At 36.1% G+C, this 27,291-nt stretch overlaps 1 protein-coding gene across 2 annotated transcripts in view; it reads right to left on the bottom strand.

The window, feature by feature from the left end:
* RETREG1 (reticulophagy regulator 1) overlaps window positions 1-27,291 on the bottom strand; it is a 64,194-nt gene that overhangs the window by 10,009 nt on the left and 26,894 nt on the right. The window contains exons 1-4 of one of the 2 annotated variants that reach the window (XM_062617677.1): window positions 14,562-14,788; window positions 2,399-2,525; window positions 1,149-1,233; window positions 106-243 (exon numbers count right to left, since the gene is read on the bottom strand). In XM_062617677.1, coding sequence (XP_062473661.1) covers window positions 106-243; window positions 1,149-1,233; window positions 2,399-2,525; window positions 14,562-14,596 — 385 coding nt within the window. In that variant the 5' untranslated portion in view covers window positions 14,597-14,788. Of the gene's footprint in view, window positions 1-105; window positions 244-1,148; window positions 1,234-2,398; window positions 2,526-14,561; window positions 14,789-27,291 lie in introns of those variants that run through there. The other variant, XM_062617676.1, reaches the window with a different exon arrangement.

The raw sequence follows: 27,291 nt of genomic DNA on the forward strand, positions 1-27,291 counted from the left end.
ACCTCTACAATTGGCTTCACAGAACAAACCAAACTGTCTGCGAAGTGAATAAAATCTTCTCTGAATACGGAAATACATTACTTGAAACTATACTTAATTACTCACCAGATCTCTCTTTTTGCCTCTGGTTGATATATTCCACTATTCCAAAATCTAGTTTCATCAGAACAGTCTTAATTTTGTTGTATACTTTCTGTCCAAATTCATTGCACTTAAGGAAGGGACATAAAAAGGCACACAATACTGTGATAAAAATGAAGATAGAGAGAAAAATTGTACTGAAATATTGCTTTATGTGAAGTTACTCAATAAAGCTTAAACAATGCATTTATATACGTTAACTACTAATTTTACATAATATCATTAGCTTTACATAAAAACGCCCTGTTAAATACTGTTCTGTTTTCAGCTGGGATAGTTACTTTTCTTCCTTAGTAACTGACCTTAAAGATCATCCAACCCCCCTGCCATGTGCAGGGACATCTTCCACTAGACCAGGTTGCTCAAATGTGGCCTTGAAATGTTGCCAGGGATGGGACATCTACCACCTTTCCGGGCAACCTGCTCCAGTGTTTCACTACTCTCATCATAAAAACCACCTTCCTTGTATCTAGTCTGAATCTCCACTCTTTGAATTTAAAGCCATTCCCCCTTGTCCTGTCACAACAGACTCAGCTAAAAAGTTTGTCCCTATCTTTCTTATAAGCCACCTTTAAGCCTTGAAAGGCTGCAATAAAGTCTCCCTGGAGCCTTCTCTTCATGCTGAACAACCCCAACTCTTTCAGCCTTTCCTCACAGAAGGGGAGCTCCAGCTCTCTGATCGTCTTCATGGCCCTCTGGCTTGCTCCAACAGGTCCATGTCCTTCTCATACTAGGGGTCCCAGAGGTGTTGCCCAAACTCAGATGAAGGACCTTACACCCGGCCTTATTGAACCTCATGAGGTTCACACAGGCCCACTTCTTGACCTTGTCCAGGTCCCTCTGGATGGCATCCCGTCCCTCAGGTGTGTCAACTGCACCACTCAGCTTGGTGTCATCTGCAAACTTGCACATGTGTGTAAATATAAATAAATAAATACTCCCTATACAAAGACCAAATAATGAACAAACCACGTACATACATGATAATTGAAAGAGATTCTACTTACACAGGACATAGGAGAGGACAACTCCAGGAATGTAACTTCCCAAGACAGTGAAAAATGTACATACACTGCAGACCAGTAGGCAAAACTGGCAAAAACATTAAAATTGGCTATTAACACTTCTACTGCTTAAATCGTTAGATAATTTTGCAAAAGAAAAATGTTGCATGCTAAATGAGATCTAGAATGGAGTAGAAAATTGAAGGTTTTGTTGGTTTTGATTTTTTATATAAGGAAATCTTTAACACTTCTGGTGTACATAAGCACCAAACAGTTAATTTTAGCTAATTAGGATGTACCCTCTCTTCTGTTATAAAAATATGCTATTTTTATTCATTTACTATTAAGATTTAACAAGCTCGTGTTTTTTGCAGAAATTACTAGAAATTACTTCACTTTCATTACACAAAAAAACCCACTGAACAGCTGATATGCAGGAAAAAACCCAAATTACTAATTTAATTATTGCAATGCATGCATGATGGATGCTTAGAAAAGCAAGAAAATCTTTCCTGTAAATACACATCTCTCCTCTGCTGTGTTGCTTCAAGAAACTGTTTTATATGTTGGCAAGAACTCTTTTGATGCTTTTTGGCTACTCTAGCATCCCTGTTAACGACAAGACTGAGCTGAATTTTCTATGTAAAACCTGGGACTTGGCCTCTGCTGTGACTAAGACATACAGTGCATCTTCCATAACTGCACAATGCTGAGTACAGAATTGATCTGTTGAAAGTTTTCAGAAAGAATCAATTTGCTTTTGGAGCTGAATTGCAATAAAATGGTTAATTCTCCAGCTCAGTTTTTCCAGTAAAAACAGAACAAAACAAAAATCAAACCCACCAACTATATCCATATAGAAGAAAAATTATAACAATTAAATATAGGAAATTCTCCTCTATCATGTAACACTTGTGCAAGTATTCCTGAAGATTAGTTATTTGGGGAAATGTATATCTAGGAACTGTGTATTTTTTGGTTATGTTTTGGCTTTCTTTTCCAAGTTGTTATTAAATTGTGATGTTTTAAAGTTCCTTTCCATGGAATGACTGGTGACGTTCCAACAGCTGTAAAGGGTGAGACTGTATTGCTATAAACTCTACTGTGAGCACCTTCACTCACTGATGACCTACCTGTGATCTCCATAGCAAAAAATTAGCAGAAACTCATAACTGAATGTGGCTTGGTTTTGGTTTTCTTTTAATTTTTCTCACATTTTTATTAAGTAATATTGAACATTTGGGAGTGCTTACCTTGCCAGGGTTTTGTTCCTTGAAGTGGGACATTTCTTGAAGAAATACAAATAAATTCATCAGTGCTTCTGAAATGCACTGATTTATCCTGGGTCTGTAGTCTTGCCTGGAACTGATGACTTTCCAGCTGAGTAAAACAAAGAAAAATACCCAAGAGCGTTGGTTATAGCTCATATGAAAGTTGAAACTGGTTGAAAACAACATGTTGTAAAGCTATAGCCTTCAGCAATCCAATGGCTACTGCTATGCTACAGAAACCTGTGCTTGTTTCCACATATTTTCTATTGGGCTAATTTAATCTTTTTGAATCTTAAGAAAGTATCTGTTCAGTAGTAGCAATGCTCAGTCCATATAAGCAGTTATGGAAGAAATTACTGCTTATTCATTCTGGCAATATGAAAATACTGAATTCAAGGCACAGTTGTCATCTAAATTAAGCAACTGAAACCCAAACTTGTTTCCTAATATTATTTTCCTTAAAAAAAATAAAATAAAAATGTGCTTTTCCTTTTCTAATTTTTGTCCTGTTCTGCAAACTATGATGATCCATAAGAGGTTGTTACCTAACTGCAAAAAAAAAAAAAAATTGCTTTTGAAGTCTTGATGTCTATATTAATTCCCTTACTGAACTTTTATTTCTCTATTGTATTGAAAGGACTGTTTCTAAAGCTTAGCTTATGATCAGTCAGTCCTTTAAATACAGTTAAAAAGCCCCTGTACTGAAGAATTTGCTGAAAAACATGAGAAAACACATGTATCTAAGTTGGGTCTGATCAGCTTAGACAATAACCAGTTCAAATTATTATATCATGCACCTTTTTAGAGTAGACAAAACATCTACAACAAAGATGTTTTACGAAACAACAAACGAAAGGAAAAACATACACAGGCCAGTCAATGTCAAATCAAACTGGTACAAAGTATGGATGTACCACCATGCAATTACTGAGCAACTGAAGTAAGTTCTGCACTAGTTTTACTATCTTCCACATAGCTCCCTGCTCAGTACACAGAGCTTTGATCCCAGTGAATGCAAGGAAGCCATAAACAATCCCGCAGTCATTTTATTTGGCTACATAATCCATTAAATGCCCAATGCATCATGGCATTGATAGCAAACATTTTGGCATAGGCAGATCAAATTACAGGATAAATCAAAAATGGCATTATGAAAAGAATGAATGTGTAAGGGTCAATGTGCAGCAATAAGGACGTACACATAGATCAAACTGCCAATTCGTATTTCCAAATAATGACTCTGCTCTTTAGCTACTAAAACACACAAGGCCCTGATAGCAGTTGTTCTTGTTATTCAGAAGACAAATGCCCTTGAGATAGCTCCCTGGGACAACTTCAGTGTTAGCAAGCATCAGTAAGTGACTGACGAGACTTTTGCTGTTCAAACTTTACCCTGGATGAACTTAGTGTTCAAAAGTAATATTTAAACATTTGGTTTAACATCAGGAATAACAAGATATAATTTATTTTTTTAATGAATGTAAGACTAAAAAAAATATATATATAAGAAAAATCATCTATCCTCACTTGTAAAAATACCCGTAGCTTCCACATTAGTATCTGTTCCACAACAGATTGCTTAGTCATTTTCATTTTCACACAATGTAAAAATCAAAAGCCATCATGAGCATTTGGACTTCTTTCAGTTGAAAGCTGGTTAGAACATTGATTTTGTCTACCTTCTCTACTAAGGACACATGCACAACCTAGCTTTGCTTTGCTGTATCGTAATTTATTAGCTGTGATTTAATGTTCATCCTTACTAACAAGGTGTGATGATGTTTTAGGACATGAACTTGTAAAATGTCTCATTTTTTGACATAAAAAAGTGTACAGTACAGTAATGTTTTTATACAGGCATGAGTTGACATTATACTTGCACCAAGAACTGCAATGCAGATCTTTCTAACAAGACCAACTGGTTTATTTACACAGACCAAGGAGATATCGGTTGAAGGAAAACCAGATTTGAAATCTGGAAATTATTTCTTTGAAAGTTACATCTATAATTGCACTGGACTACAAGAAGATATATTGATTTTTCCTAAAAAGATAAGCTTCTGACTTGCTTCTCTTTGTAGGGCTGGGGCTGTGTGCAGATTCTGCACAGAAAGGGAAGTGATCTATCAAATGGTTAACATGCAAGATATACTAGCATAGCACTGAAGGGGTGGTTATTGAAAGGTTCAAGTGGCCTAACTTAGGCAGAAGCTTTGATCAATGAATCATGATACAAGTAAAAAAATGCAGCCCACATTGTTTATTATAACATCAAACAAAAAGTTTGGGATTACATTATTACTGCAGGTTTCTGGTAACAGGTTACCAGCAAAACTAGGCAAATGGCAAGTAACTATATATAGAAACGTCTCTATCACTTCACTTTATTTCCCAGTTAAAACAAAACCAAAAAAAAAAAAACCCAACAAACTATTTATAAATTTTGAGTTATATAAACCCCCAAATATATCAGTTCTGTTATACAAACTATGATAAAAGGACAAATCAAACTCTGAATTTCAAATTCAATGTCTTGGCAAAAAGAACACCAAACTTAAGTTCTCCTTAAAATCTCTTTAAAACTGGCATTTCAGTCAAACTCCAGACATTATGTCTGACATCCAATTCAGCAAGGTCCAAAGCCACTTTTTCTCCCAGTTGTAAATCTTTGCTATTGTTTCTCCTAAATACACAGAGTAAGAGGATTTCAGGTTTCTGTTGAATTGTACACTTTGGTCAACTGCTGACCACATTTAAACTTGTGAATTTTTAGATACTTATATTTAAGCCAGAAATAAGTGGTCTTCCACACACAAGAGACCCGTTTTTATTCTACATTGGAAATGTTAAATACCTTCTTTTCTGTTGCACTGCAGACACATTGATTACTTGGAAGCAGCTTTCCTAACATAATGGAGGTTAACCACCTTCTTTTCAGATACACAGTCTTCATTTTTGTAAAAAGTCAGGAATAATTTTGGTCAAAAATGTCTAGTTATACATCTTAAACACATATGGAGAAACCTCAACTTTATGCGTATATTTAACTACTGTACAGTAATTTCACCACGAGGTGGTGACACAGCAACACTGGTATTAGAGCAAGGTTTGGGAGCCATTTCATACAGAACATAAATAGCATGCATGAGGGATTCATATTCAAACTATCGTATACATAGTGGAGTGCAGAACATGACTTACAGAAAACCTAGTACTTCTGCTATAGTGTGAAACTGATTAAAGTTAAAACCCCAAATTGTTGCTGTATTCCTGACTTTATTATATTACAGTATTTCCAGTACCGCAGTAGTGTGATTGCCTTTTACACTATAAAATATTCAGTGTGAGGGTTCTCCTTTCCCCCCTTCAAGGAGAAACCATAAACAATTTAAAATAGTGTATCTGAAATTCATAGGATGAGAGTCCCATCTCTTGGACTAGGTGACCTTGAAAGTCAGAGAAAATGCAACACATTTTCCAGCCATTCATGGCACTAAATGCAGTTATTTGCCTCTGACAGGGGGTGTAAAATAAAACCATTAAATAATTCATGGAGAACACTGCAGGTACACAGCAGGAGGAATTAGCAGTGTTACACAGAACTTTCTGTCCACCTCCCATCCACGACAGCAATTTAAATTTGCATCCCCTCTGATAATTAGCAGATTGAGAAAAGTTATGTACAAGGGTTTTGTCTTAAGAAAAACGAAATTATTATGGATAGGCCACTCTCCTTAAACACTGTTTCCAGCTTTGGAAAACCATTTGCAGCATTAATGTATTTTAAGAGTTGCTTGTTTATTCTAGTGTTGAAAACTACTATTATGACAGTCTTCTGAATTACAAAATCCTTTTACTAACTCCTACCCTTTATTTAAAATTGTTGACAATCAAAGTGGAACTTCATGGAAGCATGAAAACAGGTAAGCCTGATGCCTCCTATCATAACAGAGCTTAGAAATACATAAGACAAATGTAGACTGCTAGCTTACTAACTTTAATAGCAAAAAATGGGGGGGGTGGGGTGGGGGGGCAATGTGGGAGATGAAAGCATAAGCTACAACAAAAATGCAAACTACTTTCATATACACTAACCACTAATATAAAGAGGAGATACAAGGCGGCACACTGGGATGACTCTTAACAATTGAGAAAAAACATGCAAGTTATGCAGAAAAATGGCACATCTGCAGGGAAAGTTATCTGGAGCTGCTTCTCTTGGCTGTTAATAATGCTTTCTTTTGCAAACCTGAAAAGTTGTTGAAAACATAAGATGCAGTGCAGATAAAATGTACCGCTAGAGGTTTAGTCCAGTGGTTCACATATAGTGCATTGACAAAGAAGCAGCCAAGCAAGAAACGTGAATGGTACAGGTTAAGTTTGTTTCAAGACATTACAAACCCACTATTAACCTTGCTTCACAAAAGAATACTTAGCAGATTCTTATAGACCACAAGACACCATGAGACACCTTTATCAGTTCTACTACACACTTTTCTACGGAACAGGGCCTATTCTGAAACCTTATTCTGATCTTGGGCTACTAACAGTATAAGAAAGTCATCTTGCTAATCTTCAGTGCGACAATCAGATGCACATGCTGCCACTTCTTGTTCACACCTCTCAACATCTACCAGCCCCGATAACATCTGTCCCTTCTGGCCCTGTCCCCAGGGCCCACTTGAGAGGCAGTGTTACCCTGGGCCCAGAGGGTTGGAACAAGGGAGCAGTAGCGAGGCTCCTGGTGAAGGAGGAGTGAGAAAGAAAGGAGGTACAAACTATAGTTGCATGTACACAAAGACAGAAAAGTTATATCATGCCCTTGGAAAAACAGATATAAACATTAAATCTCTGTTAGATCAAAAGCTAACAGATACATAACTGCATATTCCAGACAAATTAATTCTTCCATGATCACATTTAAAGACAAAAAGGAAAAAAGATACATTAAGTGATGTAGATGATGGATGTGGAACTCATGACTGTAACACAAAAACCCACTTCAGCATAGTATTAGTAGAGTTACTTACAGAACCTTAATAAATGGCTTAAATATGAGCCCTGTACTTTTCTGCAGAAACAGCTTTTGGGACTCTTGTTCAGGTGCTCCTTTGAGGATATAAGCCATCAGCTCTCTCTGAACATTTTCAAAGGTTTTTGTGCACAATTTAGAAAGAATAAGGTTTCATGCTCCCATCAATTCCCCTGGGTTTGGTATAAAGTACTACACATCTATTCTAAAACTGTCAGTAAGAATGAAGGTGTCAACAGAGAAAATTACTCATAATCTTCTGACCACCTGCATCATTTCTAAAACTGAGCAAATACATGAACTGTTACCTAGTAGCTGCAAAAAAAATAAGACAACAAACCCAGACCAAACCAGAACACCCTCCTACCCCAGATGCTTCAACCCATCACAGTCACAAACTCTGGCCAAAAGAGTCATGGCCTCTAAAAATGACAGATGGTGTCATGATCTCATTTTGTATCTAGACATCTGTTCAAGCAAACCCTGTCACATTTCTCAGAAAGGTCAGTAGCTCTCAGGTTACTGGCTTAAAGATCTCTTTGTGATGTACTGGATTTTTTTTAATTATGTGTACATGGTTTTATATGTAGATGTGCTACTCAGAACTGCAGCAGTAACAAAGTACACCATGATGTGGTGGATCTGAAGGATTGCACCTACATAAACAAAGAGGTAGTAATTACAAAGCTTCTGAACCTTCCTGATTTCCCAACTGTAACCACACATGCTTTAAACCTGTGCAGACTCTGTAATTTTAAAGGTAACTTAGAATGTAAGTTACCTTTAGAATGTTAGTCAAGGTGGAAGAACTGAAAGTTACATTCCCAAAGATACATAAATCAAAATATAGGTAATACGGCTATTTTCTAGTCTTTCAAAAAGTAGTATCTAGAGCTTATAGAATGATGCAACTGTAAGAGATGTGGATGTCCGTCTAAGGATAAACCTTATAGGCAACCACGAGTTAAGTACGAAGCTTGACCAAATGAGATCGAGGGTGCGAACCATCAGCAAACCCTGTGAAGCAGGTTTACTTTTTCAGAGCTTTCACAGGTCTCTGCTGTCACCTCTGCTGAGGAAAGGAATCACCACAGCGCAGAAGGGAATGGTTATAATGATGTAGTTACCTTTCTTTGAAACAAACATTTTATACCTTAAGGTCTATGCCAAAAATATATTTTAATATTTTAAAATTTGTCTTCTAAATTGTTCAGGTACAGAGATGATGAATATAGAACAGCATTTAGATAAAAAAGATTGTGAAAACATTTAAAATTATTTAAATTATTTTTTTACATTTAAATTTCAGCTGATGACATACTCGAAAATAACCTTCCCCCCCAAATACAAAATAGTGTAAAAAGCATATATTACAGTTAAGTCCATTAAAGTACCAAAGGCAAAACCTGTAGGAAACAACATAGTATTGATTAACCTCATTGTAATACAATGTAACAAATTTGTGAATGTTATGTGCCCTATGTGTAAAGATGGAACAGTGAGTCCACTGAACTCACAGCATAGCATCTTAATGACCTATGTGGCTATTTTAAAAGGTGATTATGTAGAATTGTGCTTTATTCTGTACCACTTTGGGATCCCATGCAATTTTTAAATATACCAAAATAATTATATTTGTGTCATGTGGCTATGACAAAGTCAACAAAACTTGCAGTTTAAATGAATCACTGGGGCACCAGGTAAAACCCTCCTGGCTTCAAAGAAGCCCACAAAAGGATGCTGTATTACTGAACAAATAAGGAACACAGGAAGCATCCACAAATACTCCTCTACTCAGACTTTAGGGAGAATCTTCTACAACCTTTTTCCTATAAACTCTACAAAGCTTTTCTAATAGACATCTCTCCAGCTTATAGATACCCATATGCACTTTATTTCCCACTGCTAATCTATAGCTGCTGCACAGGTTTAGGCTTTTACCAACAACTACTACTACTGTGACAAATAGCCTTTAGCTGATCACAACTGGCATCCCTTCGATGTTAAGGCTTGGGCACACTTTGAATCTCTAAGATATACAAAGTTAAACAGATACTGTTTTTAAATTGAAACTGGAGAATGTAGTCATCAACCTTAAAGAGTAACTAACATTTGCCAATCCAAAAAGTCTCCTTTAATTATCATCCCTCCTGTAGTCCAAATACATAATTTCTAAGAAGTAAATGAATTCTGTTAATGCTGAGCAATACTGCTTCTCAAGCTTTTAAAGTGTTTCCTTTCTGACATCATCTGTCTTCATGTGACACTTCAGTTTTCTGCTTTTTATTAACAGTGAGTCAGTCTAATTTGCTGTTACTGTTTTTTGGTGGTTTGTTTGTTTTGTTTTTTTTTCTTTTCCAGGGGAACGTATGCAATAAAAAGCTGAAAAAAGAACTCATTTCACAGCTTTCAGCAGCATGCATACCCCTTCTATTTCTTGACCAAGAATATTTTGGTAATATTACTGTATAAGAAATATGTTTAAATCATAAGCACTTGATAAGGTTGGATGTGGTTTTGTCAATAGACTGCACAGCAGACTGGTCAGGACCTGTGACTTTCAACAAAACATAATACAAGCAACCTTTCATCCCTGACTCTATATGCTTCTTGCACAGTATGTTAAGTCATAATAATATTTTCTTCTCTTCAAATGACATCGGAACTTTTTACCACTGGTGTGTTGCTAAACAACATCAATCCCATACACAAAGGGTTGGGTTTTTTTCTTATATTACTAGTCAAGAACAAACTTTTTAAAGATTAAAGCAATCCTATTGGTGCAAAAATGCACTCTAGTGTTCTGCAAAGGGGGAGGGGAACTCATCTTGTCCTACAGGCTGCCTAAAAAAGAAGAAAAAAAAAAGACCCATTACTGCCAGGATTTTGAGGGGATGTGTTCACTTCTTCTATCCAAGAATAGCCTCAGTCATCTTCCCAAGTCTTAAAAAGGAGATATATTGTCTTTCTTTAGCTGATCAGACTGGTTAACTCCAGTTTTTTTGAATGTGATTCCAGTACACAAGTTCCTTGACACAGCAGAGTAAATGTTGTCACTTTTCACTGAATGTCCTATGAAAATAAAATAAACTGCAACTAAATCTGGGCCATTACACTGAACAGCTCCTTTACACAGACACTTCTAAGTAAACTGATAGGTCAGCTCTCACAGGAAACCCTTCCTTTGACCTGTACTCCTGTCCAGCTCCCCTGAGAACACCAGCTACTCCAGTTCGAGGTCATTCAAAATGTGAAATGTGATTTGATAGCCAAGTACTACTAGTCCTAAGTCACGACACTCAATTGGCATAGATTTTTTTTTTAAATGCCTCTTTGCATGAAAACTGGGTGCCATATAAATACTATTATAGACTTTAACAAAGACTACAATACTATTGCTACACACTGTTGTCTTTTTACCAAGGCAGTACAAGGGCTGGGATCTTCCAGGCCAGTTTCCCATTTATAACAGAAACTGGTGATGCAAAAGAGACATGTTTATTGTACTTTTTGGTCAAAAAAGTAAGGAATTCTTGTTTCTATCAACAGGAGCATGAAGTTTTGTTTGCAAAACTTTTAACAGCTCTGCCCAGCTGTTGGAATTCTTTCATATTTTTCTCCCACAAAAACTCTTTTAACCCTTTTTCACAAAATCAGTTGATTTTCCTCCTTCAGCCTCCACATTCTTCAGATGGGATATTCCTAGTTCAAGGCCTCTCAAAGTCAAACAGCTAGGAAAGATGAGCTGAGTATTCCTTGAGTAGCAGAGCAGCTGCACAAAAAAAGGAAAATTGGATTTTCAAGTGCCAGACAAAGAATACTTTTAACCTGAAAAAACATGAAAACAACTTTTTGTGTAGCATCACAAAAAGGCAGCTTTAACTCTTCTTGTGTGGAACTTCATTCTGATTCTCTTCAGTGGGTTTTAATGTAAATTGTATTAACAGGTGATCATCTACTTTGATGAGAGCTCCTGGCACATCACTTGTTGCCAACATTTGTGCACTGAATTCAATCATAAAAGGAAATTCAAATACTTTCTACTAGCAGAAGAAACAAATATTTTTATATAACTAAAAATCAACATACCTTGAATAGCTAAGTAATAGGGAGATTTGACTTTAAACTGAATCCACATTTTTCTGAGACCAAGCACATACTTAGAAAGGCCACGCACTTTAAGACTGCAGCTCAAAATCAACTTGTTCAAAATAACTTAGCTTTCTCTACATTTTTTTTTTTTTTTTGGGGTTCCTCACCCTATCCCGACTCAAAAGGTTTCTGGCTGACAGTTTAGTGCACCAGTACACCATCTTTTTCAATAGGCAGGCAACAGTGATTAGAACACAGCAGACATCGTTCTGATAGAGGAAAGTAAACATCAGTATCTCTTTGAAGCACCTGCAGGCATGTCCTTCCACCACTTCAGGACTTGTAATTCACAGTACCTTTTATATATTCTTGACCATCATTAGATTACTCATGAGGTGTCTTTTTTTAATAAATTATACCATCTTACACAACACTATAAGGGACCTTGTGATAAAGAATTAGTAGGGGAAATACTGTCTTTATGCTAAACTTTCCAGTCCTTTATCTGACCACATCTCTCCTCACTGTTCTTGACCTGCTACTGCCCAGGATTATATGACAAAACAAAAAAGAAGATATGAGTGGGTACCTAATCTTCACAACTCCTAGCTTTTTTATTGCTTTACTAAGGATTTGTGCATATGTTCCTTTGCTTATTATACATATGAATTCACATTATGACTAACAGACTATTGACCAATGTCACATCTTTAACTACGATGTTATAATGTTCATGAAATACATTTGTGATGCAATACTAAATCTTTCATGAAGAAGGACATGAACTCAGGAGAAGACGTAAGAAGTATTTGCTTGCATCTGAGAAGGAGCTACGAGGAGTGCAGTCCACTGAAAACAATCAGTGAACAAAGCTCATTCCATAGCTTCTACAGTACCACTACCCTTCATTTTAAAAAATATAAATCAGTAGCTTTGATTCAGTGTGCCCTTAAAATTACCCCATTATCTGTGCATTTACATTATTCTCTCTTCTTTTGTGATTCTAAAATTAATTGCTCCAGTACAGTTCCCATACTGCTCCAGTGTAGTTCCAATAGCTTCTCCTTATACTGCCTCTTGTTTAACTTGGATCAAAGTATTCTGACCTCCACCAGATCTCATTAGCACTTCTGCAGGAATGTTCTCCAGTTATATCCTATTTGTTAGCACCCAGACAAAAAGGCAAATGAATTCCACAAAAACCCTATTTTTGATTAAACTATTTTCCCAAACCACTTTGCTCAATAGCAAAGGCACAAAAGAGTGAGGGACTAGGATCAGGGTTAATTAATGTCAGCTTCAGAAATAATAAATGAGGAGAGCAGACCCTATTATCACACTTTTCCAGGTTACTGCTTTGAAATGTTCATCCTTTTAATTTAAAAGAAACAATTTTTGATTCATTAAAAAAAAAAAAAAAAAGAGGAACTCTTACAGGTTCAGGCCTAGTATTACTTAACTATTTAACTGCCAAAGCTTGCTACAAGCCTATATAGAAAAAAAACTGTGAACAGGTTAAGTTAGGTATTACAAAGCTTGTATGTTTTGCACACCAGTTGCATCCTTTCACATGTTGGTGAACACTGATGGTTTTTTTTTTCCCCCACAAACCCAAATTTTTTTTTCCCGCAAAAAAATTATTTTTCTTCTCAACTGGTAAGACTTTCTTAAGGAAAGACTGCATATTCTTTACAAAACTGATTCAAAAGCACAATAAAAATATGATTATGATCTAAAACCTCTTTTTTTTTAACGTGTCATGCCTATTGCTGTTTTCCTGTATTGAAAAATATACGCTTCAACAAAGTGGAAATCCCGCTAAACATTTTGTAATGAACAGCATTTAACACTTTGGTGGCTATCACTAATGAGTCAACATTTCCTTAAAAGAAAAAAATACCACCTACTGCTACAATTACTTTATACAGGGCACAGCTTAGATCTCTGCAATCGGAAATGCGTAGGTGACCCCACCCTTGCAGAGACCCAATTATGCCACTGGGGTTCCATTCACCCATGCTCATCCAGTTAGGTGACCGTGCCTGCACAACAGACACCAGAAGGGTCTTCTGTATTTCCTCTATCTTACAACAACACATTGTCATACATACTGGAGAAACACCCACAGAAATGTTCAAATCCGAAGACATAATGAAATGCTCACTTCCAATTTGTGTAGTACTTATATTGGCCTCTATATTCTGTCACTTTGCTAACTAACTTTAAAAAAGTCTATTTCCACATACATGACTATTTTTTTTCCCCTCCTCCCAGTATCAAATATTTCATTAACATCAGTTTAGAGACAACATTTTGATTAGCATCAAGACAATAAAATTGAAACTATGGGAAGATCAGGTGGACTTTAAGAATCCTGTATTATAAATTCTGTCATAGCCAAACATTAATAACATCTACTTTCAAAATATCTATTTTAAAATCTATTTAGCTAAGTTTAATTAGCACATTTATTTCATAGGAATGTGCTGGATCATATTTTGAAAATATAGTATTTGTTAAATTGTTAATAAGTTTTAGATCCAACTAGTTGCTTTTTGTCCTGGTGGTTTTATAAACTATCTAAAATAAAAATTAAACTTCAGAAAGACAGGCATACCTCAAAGGGACACAGTGCCCTATCTCACAGTAATAAGTTATGGTTCTGTCAGTAATGTGGCTTCATCTCAACTATTTGTCTCTGACATTTTCAGGCTTGTAAGTTGTCCCATGGTTGGGAAAAGTGACTAGGTAGAAACCACCTAGTGTTTTCTTCCCTTCAGCTTTAGTTTAAGAAAGACACAAGAGCTGTACAAATTAACCTCTCTGCAGACATTAACTAAGAAACCTTAGGCTAGCATTAGAGGCGAATCCCCAAGAATTTGCCAAGAATGATCTGTTACAATGCACAGAAAACTGATTTTAGGCTGAGAACTCAGGAGTGCACACAGATTAACTACACAAAGCCCTGGTCTCTACTGTACTGCACTGCACGAGAAGGCCATCAGAATGAACGTACAGTACCTTTCATCTTGTCCCAGATCCTCACTGTCTGGCATTTCAGATGTAAAAAGGAATTCTTTCTCTACCAAACTAGATAATCCAGGCAATGATCTTCTAGTCTGTTTTGTGTTTTAGAAGTGACAACCAGGGCACCTGTCCGGTTTGCAGCTGAGAAGAGTGTTCCTTGCTCAGAGAGCAAATGTTTACAAGACATCCTAAGTGCTTGCTGGTCTTGAATGAAGTTCAGAGCATTCAGCTTTGATTGGCTAAGGCTATAAATAAACAAGTCGTGACTCACCTCACACACTATGACAGGGTGTTTAGTAGCAAGCACAGCCAAAAGCAAAACAGTTGGCTCTTTTTTCTTCTGGTCATGTGAGGGAGGCTCACCACCCAGTTAGTACATCTTATTTTTTCTGCTTCCACTGGAAATCTTCCTCAGTATCTCCCAGTTTTCTCAGGTGTAAGTGAGCAGCAACCAAAATGCCAGGAAGATAAATGACTCAAACTTAAACTGCTTAAAAATCTAAGACCTTATTCTAACTGTAAAAATATGAATCCCCCGCCCCCCCGCCCCCAAGTGTCAGTTACAAGCTGACAGAAGAAGCAAAATTATTCTCCATTGACTACATTCACAGAATAAAAAAAAATGAACTTTGGTAACTCTTTTAAAATAAGGATCAGGAAGATGAGTTTTAAACAAAGATTGATTGCATTGTTTTCAAGTTCTGATTCCTGGCTTGCCCGCTACAAGCAGTCTTAGCTATCACAAGGATACCAGCAAATGGCACTGGAAGAGACCTCAAAATGAAAGTATGCCACCGACAGGAGACAGGAGGAGGTTTTCTGCCAAAATACCTCAAGTGCCTCTGTGAACAACCTGAGATGAATTGACAAATTCACTTTCCTCCTATGGCTTTGTGCAGCATGCATGACAGGGATTCTGTCACTCCAGATACACCAGCTATGTCTCTATTAATTTTCAACACCCCCCAACCTTATCTGTGCTGATAATGCTTTGTCACACAGCTCAAGACTCCAAGGATCACATATGTACATTGTTCAGCACACTGCTCAGGACTGCTCCTTCACATGGCTTCCGTCTTCCATTAAACAGCTTGAGCTATTGTTCTTAATATATTTTCAAATAAATGTTATATCCAGAGATACCTGCATAGAAATCTTTTTTTTTCCTTTTGTCCCAGGAAAGAAGCCAGCAAGATTTAGACCTGCCTCTCCTGCATGGGATAGTATGAATTGTCCTGGGAACGATAAAAATAAATTTAAAATTAAAAAAAAAAATAAAATGTAATCCTGTAACAAAAGGCACGCCAGATTAAAAACAAGCATCCCATACCTTTGACTTGGTAAATTGCATTTGGCGCATTATGGGTAATGCATCATTCACTGGAAAGATGACTTAACTTTCAAAACTACAAGGAATTCTATCAATTTCTTCTTATTTCATTATAAAATGCTTCAAAACAATTAGGAAGATCTAGATAAAAGTTGCAAAAATTCCCTAAACCATAAAATCACAGAGCTATTACTTTAAATTACATGGTTTATATGTACTATGTGAGTATCTGAATTAAGAAAATTCTCAGGAAATGGTGAGGAAAAAAGCAAAACAGGAATGCTGCCTATTTGTGAACTACAACTTCCTTAACTCTTCTCCCAACATTCCAGCTAGTTCCTTTTTCCTTTTCCTAATCTCATCCAGTCATCTGTATTCATAGCTTTCCTCAATCTTTCACAAGACATGTTGTTCCTGAAGCAGTATGATCATACTGGACTTTAAAAAGGAAGGAGAGAGAAGAAAAACAGGAGTAAAGCCCTATGCCTGGATCATGCAAGGCATATATAAATATGTATTAATAAATGTTCTGCCCTACACAACAATGATGTTCCATGGTCACCTACATATGCATATTCCAGTCTCCTCTTTTTTACTTCTTTTTCTGATAGTTACAGCTGAAATATTTAGAGCTAAATTTCCTTCAAGTTTACTCTGAAGGAAGAGCCGCTAAATTAAAAAATCTTAATTAATAAAATTATTTATGTGACAGCTTCATTTTCCAGTTAAAATTCTGAAGTTCTCCGATTAGGAAAAGCACCAAAAGAAATAACTGAACTCTGTAAACATACAAAAGCACCATTCAAAGCTTAAATGGAGCATCAAAGATGAAAGCAAGCAAAACTAAACCCCTTGTGCAATTTGAGTTGCTTTTGTTTACATGCACTGCAATATAGTTTTACATAGCCACATGTATTTACTATGCAAAATGCCTTTTTACAAAATACTCGTTTGTAATGCATTTGATGATTACAGTCAGGAGCTGAAAAGCTTTCAGTATCATGTCTATCCCTGTATTTCAGTCTTGGAATTTGATGTATTCCTAACTCTTCAAGTATTCCTTTGGACTGTTCATTTCTTTGTCACACTCCATATGCAGTGTTCACTGCTACAGCAGAAAAATGGTTCACTGTTTACTTTTACAATTCCTCAGAACTCTTCCCCACCCTCAGGGAGGTAAGGCGTATAATAACACCCTATTTATTTATTGATAAGCAATTTATGTTCAAAAGTTTCTACTGAAATGTCAAGGACCTGTTAACCTGGAAGCAGAGCATTTATAAAACACTTCAATACTCAGAAGATTAGCTTCTACTGATATCATTGCTCATCATTTTTGCAAATCAGACTTCAGAACAGCAAGAGTGCATAATCAGCTGAACTGCAATCACACTAAAAAGACTGAATCTCCAGTAAATTTGTCTCAATTTTTTGATGATCCTGAATTCTTCTGCACCTGAAAGATTTAAAAGCTTGTATTGGCCCATCTGAAGCTTTCCAGCAGATCGAGCTCCAGACTTTTTCACAGTCGCACAAGATGGAAAGACCTCTCCCAGTACACCTGGGTGGAACAGGAGCAGGTGAGCCAAAGTAGTGTACTGAATTAGGCCAAAGGGATTCTGGCATCTCCTACTGTGTCCAAAAGTGCAGCCCAGAGAAAATTTGCTGCCTTCTTCCAGACTCCAACTTGTCAATCATAAGTTTACTCAACCAGCAGTGATGTCTGTATTTTTAGCTCTGAGTGGATTTCCATCCTGTGATAACATCTATAGCATCTTGTGGCAGGGACTTCTGCAGCTTAACTACATGCAGTTTGACAACCAAAAAACCAACCAAACCCCATCTAATGTCATTTGTTTGGATCTAGCCACTTCAACTTATTTCTGAGAAGTCTTATACTGGAACAGGCAGATGACAGTCAACTTTCTTTGGCTCTTCACAGCTATTTAGCATTTTTGCACATTATTATCATACCATTTTTTTATGAGACTGCAGAATTGAAAGGTGGAGCTGCCTAGGAAAGAGCTTGCCTGATAATAGAATTGCTAAAAATACTTTTTAAAATGTTTTTAACATGGAAAACTCAAAGTGACTAGAAGTGATAGGCTGAGAAAGAAAAAAAAAAACAAACCTCTTACCCTGCCCATGTTATTTTTCAGGGTGGTTCTAACTTCGTTGCTTAGTTGCAGCTAACACTACAACTTTCTGGATTGCAGGGGACTTTGGTCAGTCCTCTCTCTCCCTTTTAAGTTCATTCTTGCTTCCTCTGAAGCCTCAACTCATATGACTAATCCCTGCTCCTCCCAGCAACCTCTTTGCTTGTGCTATCTTCCAGCCTTGATATGTTTGTCACTTCTCACATCCAGCATTTTCTGAAATTTTCCCTCCCCTTGGCTCGCTGATTCTTCAACAGGAAGAACCCCTTCCACCTTACGGAAAGAGCTAGCCCCTACCCCTGTTATTTCTGAAAGGAACATGAAAGCACTTGACTTTGTAAACAAAGGAAGAAGGTACTATCAATCATGCTCTGCTCTTGGTCAGCTCATTCAGCTTTAAAAGCCTTATTTTTATTGCTTGTTTCATGTATACAAGCTGTTGCATGTCCTCAAACATCCTCGCTGCTCTTTTCCAAACTCTGCCTGTTTAGTATAAATGATTTAAGGTGAGAGACACTGGAAATGTACACCACTATTCATGGTATGGGCATACTATTGATTTACACATTTTGACCCTTTCTGTGAGTTGTTCCCCATGATCTGTTGGCCCTAATTACCACAGTTTCACACATAATATTCCACAGTACAAAGTAGTCTTTATTTTATTTGGAAAAAAAAGAATCAATCCTTCTTACTTCCGTTCATCTCCATTACCCTGTTCTTCAATTAAGGAGACCTCTTCTAGACCTTTCTCAAAACTTCCTTGATAGCTGCTAATGTCTCTCTCTACCACCAGATACTAAGACACCCCCAAGAATGTGTTGGCACACAGATCAGCTGCTAGCCTGACATGCTGCTTGATCAGGGAATCTTACCAGGTTTGCTCTTGCTGAGTACGGATTTGGACTGAACATGTATCATAATGATGAAGTAAATTGCCTTCCCCCCCAAAGAGTATAGACATCTATGTGAAATATTCCTTTTCTTAGCAAATGCAAAAGATTTCAGAGGCAGTCATCAGCAAAAGAAGGAAAATAAAGACTATGTTCTTGCCAGAGACGAGGAAGCAGCCCTAATGAGTAGCTGAGAGGATCAGAAATAGTGTCAGATTCACTGTTTTCCATACTCAGATACTGCTCAAGCACTTCAGCAGGTAGATAAAAGGCAGTGTGCTGTCCATGGGAAATATGAAGGGAATGATCTGGTATTGTGTGGTAGATGGTGTACCCCACCCAGTCTGCAAGCTTTCAAAGATGTTTAATTAGTCAACCCATGGCACGCTTTAGCTGGTCAGCCAGCTCCAGAACTAGTCACAATCATTGTCCCTTCTATGTCTCTCCTTGTCTAAAAGGAGAGCAAGATGGTGCTTTCAAAGCATAACCTCGTTCTAATTATTCGGTCTCGCTTCTAATCATGTGGATGAAAAAATAATGAACACCATACTGTACACTTAAAGATATCCTAAAAAACCACAACTGACTCGTAGCAAGAAAAAAATCACACTCCTAAATTCTGTATGTAGTTCATATATCCAGAAGGAATGACAAGTCTAGCATTTTACTTTTTGTAGATGGTTTATGCTGACGTTACTTTCAGCAAGAATGTGTGCTTAAAAATTACCATCACTGTCAAAGGCATGTTTAGAATTAAAACTAATTTGAAATGCATGTTTCTGCTACTGAAATAATTCATGTTAATAACATAGATAAAGTCGTTTGTCCCATGTCATGTCCCGTCCCCCATCCCCCCCCCCCCAGTTTTTTCCACCCCTTTTTCAATACAGAAAACAGAATATACTGGTCACACTTGGGGGGGGGGGGGGGGTATGTGTGTTTGCATGTGCAGTGTGCAGGCACATGTACATTTATGCATTTATAAGTATACATTTTACTGTATTTCATCAATTTGAAGGGTGCACCCAATTTTCCCATATTTTCAACATCCAAATTTGCTGAATGGTACTTGTCCCAGGTCTTTCTGGCTATGTAAAGCTGACTTCAAATTGCAAACATTTATTATATTTACCTAACTTTGAGATGTCTTTGTACACCATAAGATATGCATAGGTAGCTTGTTTTATAAGAGAGGGAGCCTTTCATACAAACATGAATGAAAAATCATCAAGACAGACCTATAAACATGCTTAGTTCTCTACTGGAGTATTATAGCAGGTATAACCTCAACTTAGTAAGCTAAGCACTGTCCTAAAAAAACATTTAAGACACCTATTACATGCAAAATATAATTTTGTATTTACCTATATCTAGGAGTAGGAATGGCAAAAAAAAAAAAAATTAAAAAAATCTTTCCACAGTTAAAGACTAATAAAAGCAAACAAAATAAGTGCTCAGGAAATCTTTTTTCTCTTCATGGAATCCTGAACACTAAGCAGAACTCTTCTTTGTACTTGCATGAAATAAATAATTGTTAAAACAGTTTTTAATTCTCAGGATGCATATTCAGAAAAAATACTCCCAAACAAAACAAGCAAACAAAAACCAAAGCCAAACACAAACACTTCCCCCCACTCAAAAAGAACGAAACCCACAAACAAAACAGCATTCAATTTTGACATTAAAAAAGTAATGCAACATTCAAAAAGCTAAGCAAGATATTGCATGCAAGAAATATTTACTGGGCAGAACAGAGCACGTGAGTATGTATGTTTAAAGAATCATAAAAATTTGAGTATAAAAGCAAACTGACTATCAACAGACACTAAAACCTGCTTTGCATCAGCAACAATGAATTGTCACAATTTGGTTTTAGTGTTTCATCATAAGGCACACATAATAATGTTCCATAATTCATGACAGTATTTCCAAGTTTTTTAACACAAGGAGAAAGAAAGGTTAAAGGAAGTAAGAGACACTTCAGCTGCAGTTTAAAAGCAAATTACTACATTTTAGTCACATAAAGATAGCAAATCTTCCTCTGGTACAAATATGATAGATCATGCTGGATTTGTGTGACAAACACAGAAGAGCTGGAGACAGGGCGGTAGATCTTACCACTAAGGGTGAAAATCTCAACTGCTCTGGGACTTTTTGGCCATGGGATCTTGCCTAAACAGCTATAAAAGAAAGAGATTTTGGAAGGAAAAAAATAAAATAAAATCACATAATACATCACCAAGCATTTATCTGAGCAATTTCTAAAGATAACCAAATATTTCTCCAATTTTTTCAAGAGCCTTCTTATATACTGTTTCATGAAATTATTTTGTTTACTATAACACATTTCCTATTTGTCCCAAGACCTATGGAAGTACTTACGTCTGTAATTCAGTAAAGTCACATTAAAATGCAAATTTTTTTCTAGGCATACACGCTACTCAAGATTTCGAAACTTTCCCCTCCACCTGTCTCTTTTTATCTGTAGCAATCTGAATCTTTTCCTTCTCAGCAATTGTATTCTCCCTCATTGAACAGACATGAACTATATGAACGGCAGACCAAATAGCAAGATAACTATAAAATGGAATCAGCTTGCAAACAAATTGATTAAGACATTAAAAATTGTTAAGAAGACATGAAGACTTGAAAATCTTTTTCACAAGTGTCAATACAAATAGTTAAAGCACTATCCTTAAAAGTTTATTGTGTTTTCTAATGTAAGAATTAAATGCAGCACAAAACAAGAAAAATAGACTCCCAACAAGCTACCAAGAAAATTAGAATATTTAGAAGACAATTCTATCTCTAATTCAATTAAGAACATAAAAACACATTCAGCTATATAGAATCTTTAAGATAATTAGGACACCCAGAGCCACATACTGACAATGCCTGCATCTGAAAGCTTTTGCTGGTAATCTCACAGTTTGCTAAAACAGCCCACCATTACTTGATGGCTGCCATCATCCTGTGAAGAGGAGGGTATGAGATAGTTTTCTGTCTAATCATATAATTTATTCTTTGGTGCAGTGTAAGAAAATCTCACCAGAGAGTGCTTAGTGCAATCACAAGCCATAACTAGATTTAAGTCCAGGTCACCGGTTCTGAATTAGAAGCTTAAGGATGAATAACCACAGGACATCAAGTACTTTATAATGGAAGCACAGCACAGTTATATATTATTAATCATTTTCAGGACATCAACCCTGTTCTTATGTTGCAGCTCAAAGCACCAAAGTTTTTATTGACATTCAGAATTGCTAGCCAAATGTTTTCATATTAATTATGATTCATCTTGATTTCTTCAGGGCCACAGCTTTATTCCATGCCTATATAATGAAAGTGAGACAGATTACTAAATTATACTGTTAACTTATCAACTTATTGACATCAACTTATCTATTCAGTGGTTTACTGTGTGACAAGAGATAAAGTCTCTTAGCGTTTAATATGCCTGATAATAAAATTACAATCATATTCTCTTGTTTTGAAAAGAGCTTTTTTCCATTAGAATTGTCTTTGTTCAGTCTCATTGTGGTAGTTTATAAAGCTGTGAAACTATGACACAAAAAATACTAAATCATCACTAATACAACTCAGTTTCAAGGCCATATTTTTATCTGATAGAGTAACTGGTAATTTGTATGCTACCTGACAGTACTTTCCAACTCCAAGACATGTAACAGCACATTAGCAAATCTGATATAATGACAATAATGAAACATCAATCTCTATAAGCAAAACTAAAGTATTTACAAACTAAAACAGATCAGGGAAGAAAAGTCAGAGTGCATGCCATTTAAGAAGGCACATATTTGTGTATTCTGATCAACCAGCTTGTTAAAAAATAGACAACAAAACACATAAAAATATATTATAGGAATCTCTTGTCATGGTTCATGTTACTATTTGATCTTGCATTAAAGCCCTACAAGATGGAAACAGAAAGCGACATAGAAACTTATTAAATACTAACATCAAAACTTAAAGAAAATAGTCCTACACAGTATCACAGGCACCGATGTAGAAGGGCAAGATAGGTAATAATGAGAAATAGCAGCAAGAAATACATTCTACAAAGCAATGGTATGCTTTTTGCGATGGCAATTCATACATGTGCACAACTGCACATTCGACAGGATGGTTAATTCTGAGATCACTGATGAAAACAAAACTGATTTTATCCTGGAGTGACTGGTGTGCCCAATTTCTTACCGGAGTGTCTCCAAAGTAAATACTTGTCAACCACAACCATTCTGCTCTTTTAACATCCAGCCCTCCATAAAACAACCACAAATTTAAAGCTATGAAGGCTGTTGAAACACTATACAGTTCCACAGAAAAGGCAAGGGGGCAGCCAAGACTGCAAAAGACAACTCGACCCCCTCCCGCAATTACACCTACTACCAAAAAACCCCACGGAGTTAAATGGCTCTTGAGCTAATACAAGTCAAGAAAGGTTCAGACCAAGAATGATGATCAATGAAGACCTGCAACTTAACCCATCTGTCATCAAGGGCACATGCAGATTTGTGACTTAGGGGAATCCCCTGAAATGCCTGGGCAAGTGCTGCCAGAATACTCAGCCAGCAGTGCTGAGCACCCGATAACCTTTGCCCTGCCTCTAGAAGATGATAATAGGCATGACATTTTGCGGAGAGGCTGACAGCACTACTGGGAAGCCAAATTAACTTCAGCTACCTAGACTTTTATCTCAGAGTAAAAAAACTCATAAATTTTCCTTTCCATGTTCCTTTAACTTTTATTTAAAATCAATCCCTTCCATAAGGTGGTTCAGAACACATGTATAGATTACCCTGTTTCACACAACACAACAGCAGCTCCTATCACTGTTAAAACTTCTTTTCCCCTCATTTTTCATAGACATCTAAGGATTTCTAAAGAAATCTTTTTTGTTAAACTATAAAAAATGTTTCAATAGCACACTTTTTCTGCCAAAAAACTGAAAAATTAAGCATTCATTTTAGAAGTTACTTATACATCTTTTATCTATATAAATCTGTAAAATTTTATCATAGCTTTTGCTGTTTTCCTTCAGAATCTTGATCTCCAAAATACCTATAGAGGATGGAAGTAAAAGGGTGAAAAGAAAATAACACTAAGACTTTTACTTTAGTCCAGTGAGGTTAGTTTTTCCTACTAAAAAACAAACACGCACACTACACACACACACAAAAAGAAAAAACAAACCAAACCCCAAGACTTTATTTGGGAAATATTCAGAGCACTTTAAATACACCATCTTTCAACTACTTTTCAGGTATCCTGATTTTCCCTCCAGCTCATTTAAGTAACTGACAAAGAAAACCCCAGAATACTGATTTCCATATGCTAAAGTTGTTCTTTACCAAGTAAAAAAGCCTCTTTAGTAATTTTTTTTATTTGATTATTGATTGATGAAATAAATATTTTTCAAGGTACATATGGAAGTGTTTTGAGCAAAGTGTTTGAAACTTTAACAAAAAATACCATTTATGTGTCCTTTTCAGAAGGATTTTTATTTTTTTATCATCATATTAAGGAGTTTTCAGCTGAACTGCCATGTTTTGAGACTCTGATTAAAACACACAGTATCTAATTCAGCTAACAAGGTGGGAGAGAAGTTGCCAAACTACACATTTTAGGCAAATTGTCTGCTTATGGTGAACTCACAATGGAAACAGTTTTGATCATGTACAGCCCTGGCATGAGAACTTCATTCAGTAATTGTTCAGATACATTTAGTCTTCACTACCAATATGCAAGACAAAAGTCTTACATGCTTTTGTCTCAGTTTGTGTTCTAAGAAAACATAAACAAGCATTTGGCTAAAAGTTCTTAAAAGTGTTTTGAACAATTTTTTTTTGTAAAGACCAGCCATGCAAACCTCAGATATTACTGCTCTGATTGATTTTATTACTCTGATCTCATGCCTAAATACATAAAAGCAAGTTCTTAAGGCACATGTTGACCTTGCAACTTCTGTGGAACATGGCGGTAGAAACAGACAGTCTAAAATTGGGCAATAGCTATCACAGCTTCTGGGATTTCTCAGACTTTAACATTCGTATACAATTTATTAACAACATATACACAATGTAGAAATAAAGAGATGTATTTATTTTTGTCTTACTAGGTCATTTAACTGAATAAAAAATCAATGCTTGTAATGCTTTTAAGAAGAACAGCTACACTGGGTCAGCCAAAGTTCCATCTAGCCCTGTGCCCTGTCTTCAACAGTTGCCAAAATTGAATACCTGGGATACTTAACCAACAGAATAAGAACATGGGAAAATATGCATTTTATGGAAGTATCATTCCAATACCAACCTTCAACTATCTGCAACTCAGGGACATTCAAAGCCAGAGGTAGTGATATTTATTTAATAGCCTTAAATCAATTTTCTTTGAAGAACTGTCCTACAATTTATGTTTTTAATCCACATATAGTTCTAATATTCACAACAAACATGCACCAAGTATTCCTAAAGCTTAATTACATTCTTTTTATTTTCCCTCAAAGGCATGATCCTTATGGTGTCTTAGAGACCTCTATCATATTTCCCCTTAATTATTCCTTTTCTCTTTTGAAAAGTCCTATCTCATTTACTTGTTCTTTTTACTTTAGCTAATGCCTTCTGGAAGTTCTGCTGGGCTACAGCAAGCTCTGCTCAGCATTCTTCTTTCACTGTCTGAACTTCTTAATATCAATTTTAAAAGAATGTTAATATTTACCTTTCAAATATTTGAAACAGCTATTTCTACTGCTTTCATATTGGATATTTTTATATTCACCATGAAATTCTCTTTAGCATTACTGCACACTATGAAGTGACCTACAGTAACATCAACAGTCACAGCTACGTCACTGATCTGTTAATTGAATTATGAATCCAAGCGCTTGGTGATAAAAAGCTGAACTTCAGAAAGAGCCTCATTCTCCAGATTTAAAATCTAAGATAGGAAAAGGTGTGTGTGTCATATGGTGCTGTGACCACAACATTCAGGTGGATTTGAGAGAACTTTTATGGTTTTGTACAGCAGTAAGTATTTATTTCTGAAAAATTTTATTAAACCAGTTTCCTGAATATATCTGATTAACTTCATTCAAGGATTGGTGAAACCTGGAGAACATGAAAAACATAATGAACATATGCTATCCTCTATTTTTCTCAATGTAAAAATAAAAGACAGCTCTATAGGGCTGATTTCAAGTGTTATTTAGACTCTAAAACAACTTTCAAAACAAAGAAAAAATAATTAAGGCATGAAATATATTTCAATAGGTAAACATGCAACATCTCTTCTGACAGTAAGAAAAACAAAAGGAGAGCCAGGGAAGGAATATCATACTTGTTTCAAAACAGCTAGGCTGTTTTACTCAACTGTATGTTGAAATGCCTAAAAGAGTATAATATGTTATTCTGCTGATAGGCTCACATGCTTCAACAGAACTGTGTGCCAGGACATTCCTTACTAAATTAGTGACTGATCAGATGTTGTGCTGGGAAACACACCCTCAAGTGTTACAACAACTCAGGTATCTGCAACATTAAAAAAAAAACCAAACACAAACAACAAAACAACCAACAAAAAACCCCGGGGACTAAGACTATAGGTTCTTATGTCCTCTGTAAATAAATTCTATCATGTGTTGTGTAATCTAATGCTTGTATTTGGCAAACCAGGTGCAATAAAAGGTCAAAACCCGACTAACACATAAACTCAACTCTACTTATTCTGATCTCTCTCCTAACACTGTTCTAAAGATTCCAAGAAATGACATTCTCCTCCTTCCATGCCAATAACTGGTAAATATCTCTAAATACCTTGTTTTGTTAATCATAAATGTTTCTTACTTCTTTTATCAAGTTCTCAAATTAACTGAAATTGCTTGTTTCTTTTTCCTTTTTATCACCTTCAAATTTCCAATATGCTTCATAAATTGTTTAGAATTTGAAAACTTGACAGGAATTAACTCAATACGATATTAGGAGACCTGCACATATTTTCTCCTTGTGCAATACAGCATTTTTACAAAACTGAAATGTATTTTCTATATTCTTGCTGCTTACAAGGGGACATACTGCATATGGAAAACTGCATAGCACTACAGAATTTTAAATCTTTTGTTCTTGCTACTGAGATCTAAGATAGTGCAAACTATTATCTGAATAATTCATTTTCTCAAACCACATATAACAGCACAGAAAAGAAAGCTTTTTAAGCACAGAAAAGATATAGATCCAATAGCTTGGGTTTCAGGTTCTAGAAACCTTCGCATTGTCTGCAGAATGACCTGAAAGCTGGTCTCATGAAGCTGAAATCAATGTCAGGGACAA

Source organism: Pezoporus occidentalis, unplaced genomic scaffold, assembly GCF_034315485.1.
Source record: "Pezoporus occidentalis ecotype Australia unplaced genomic scaffold, CSIRO_AGI_Poc_V1 ctg2, whole genome shotgun sequence".
NCBI lineage: Eukaryota > Metazoa > Chordata > Aves > Psittaciformes > Psittacidae > Pezoporus > Pezoporus occidentalis.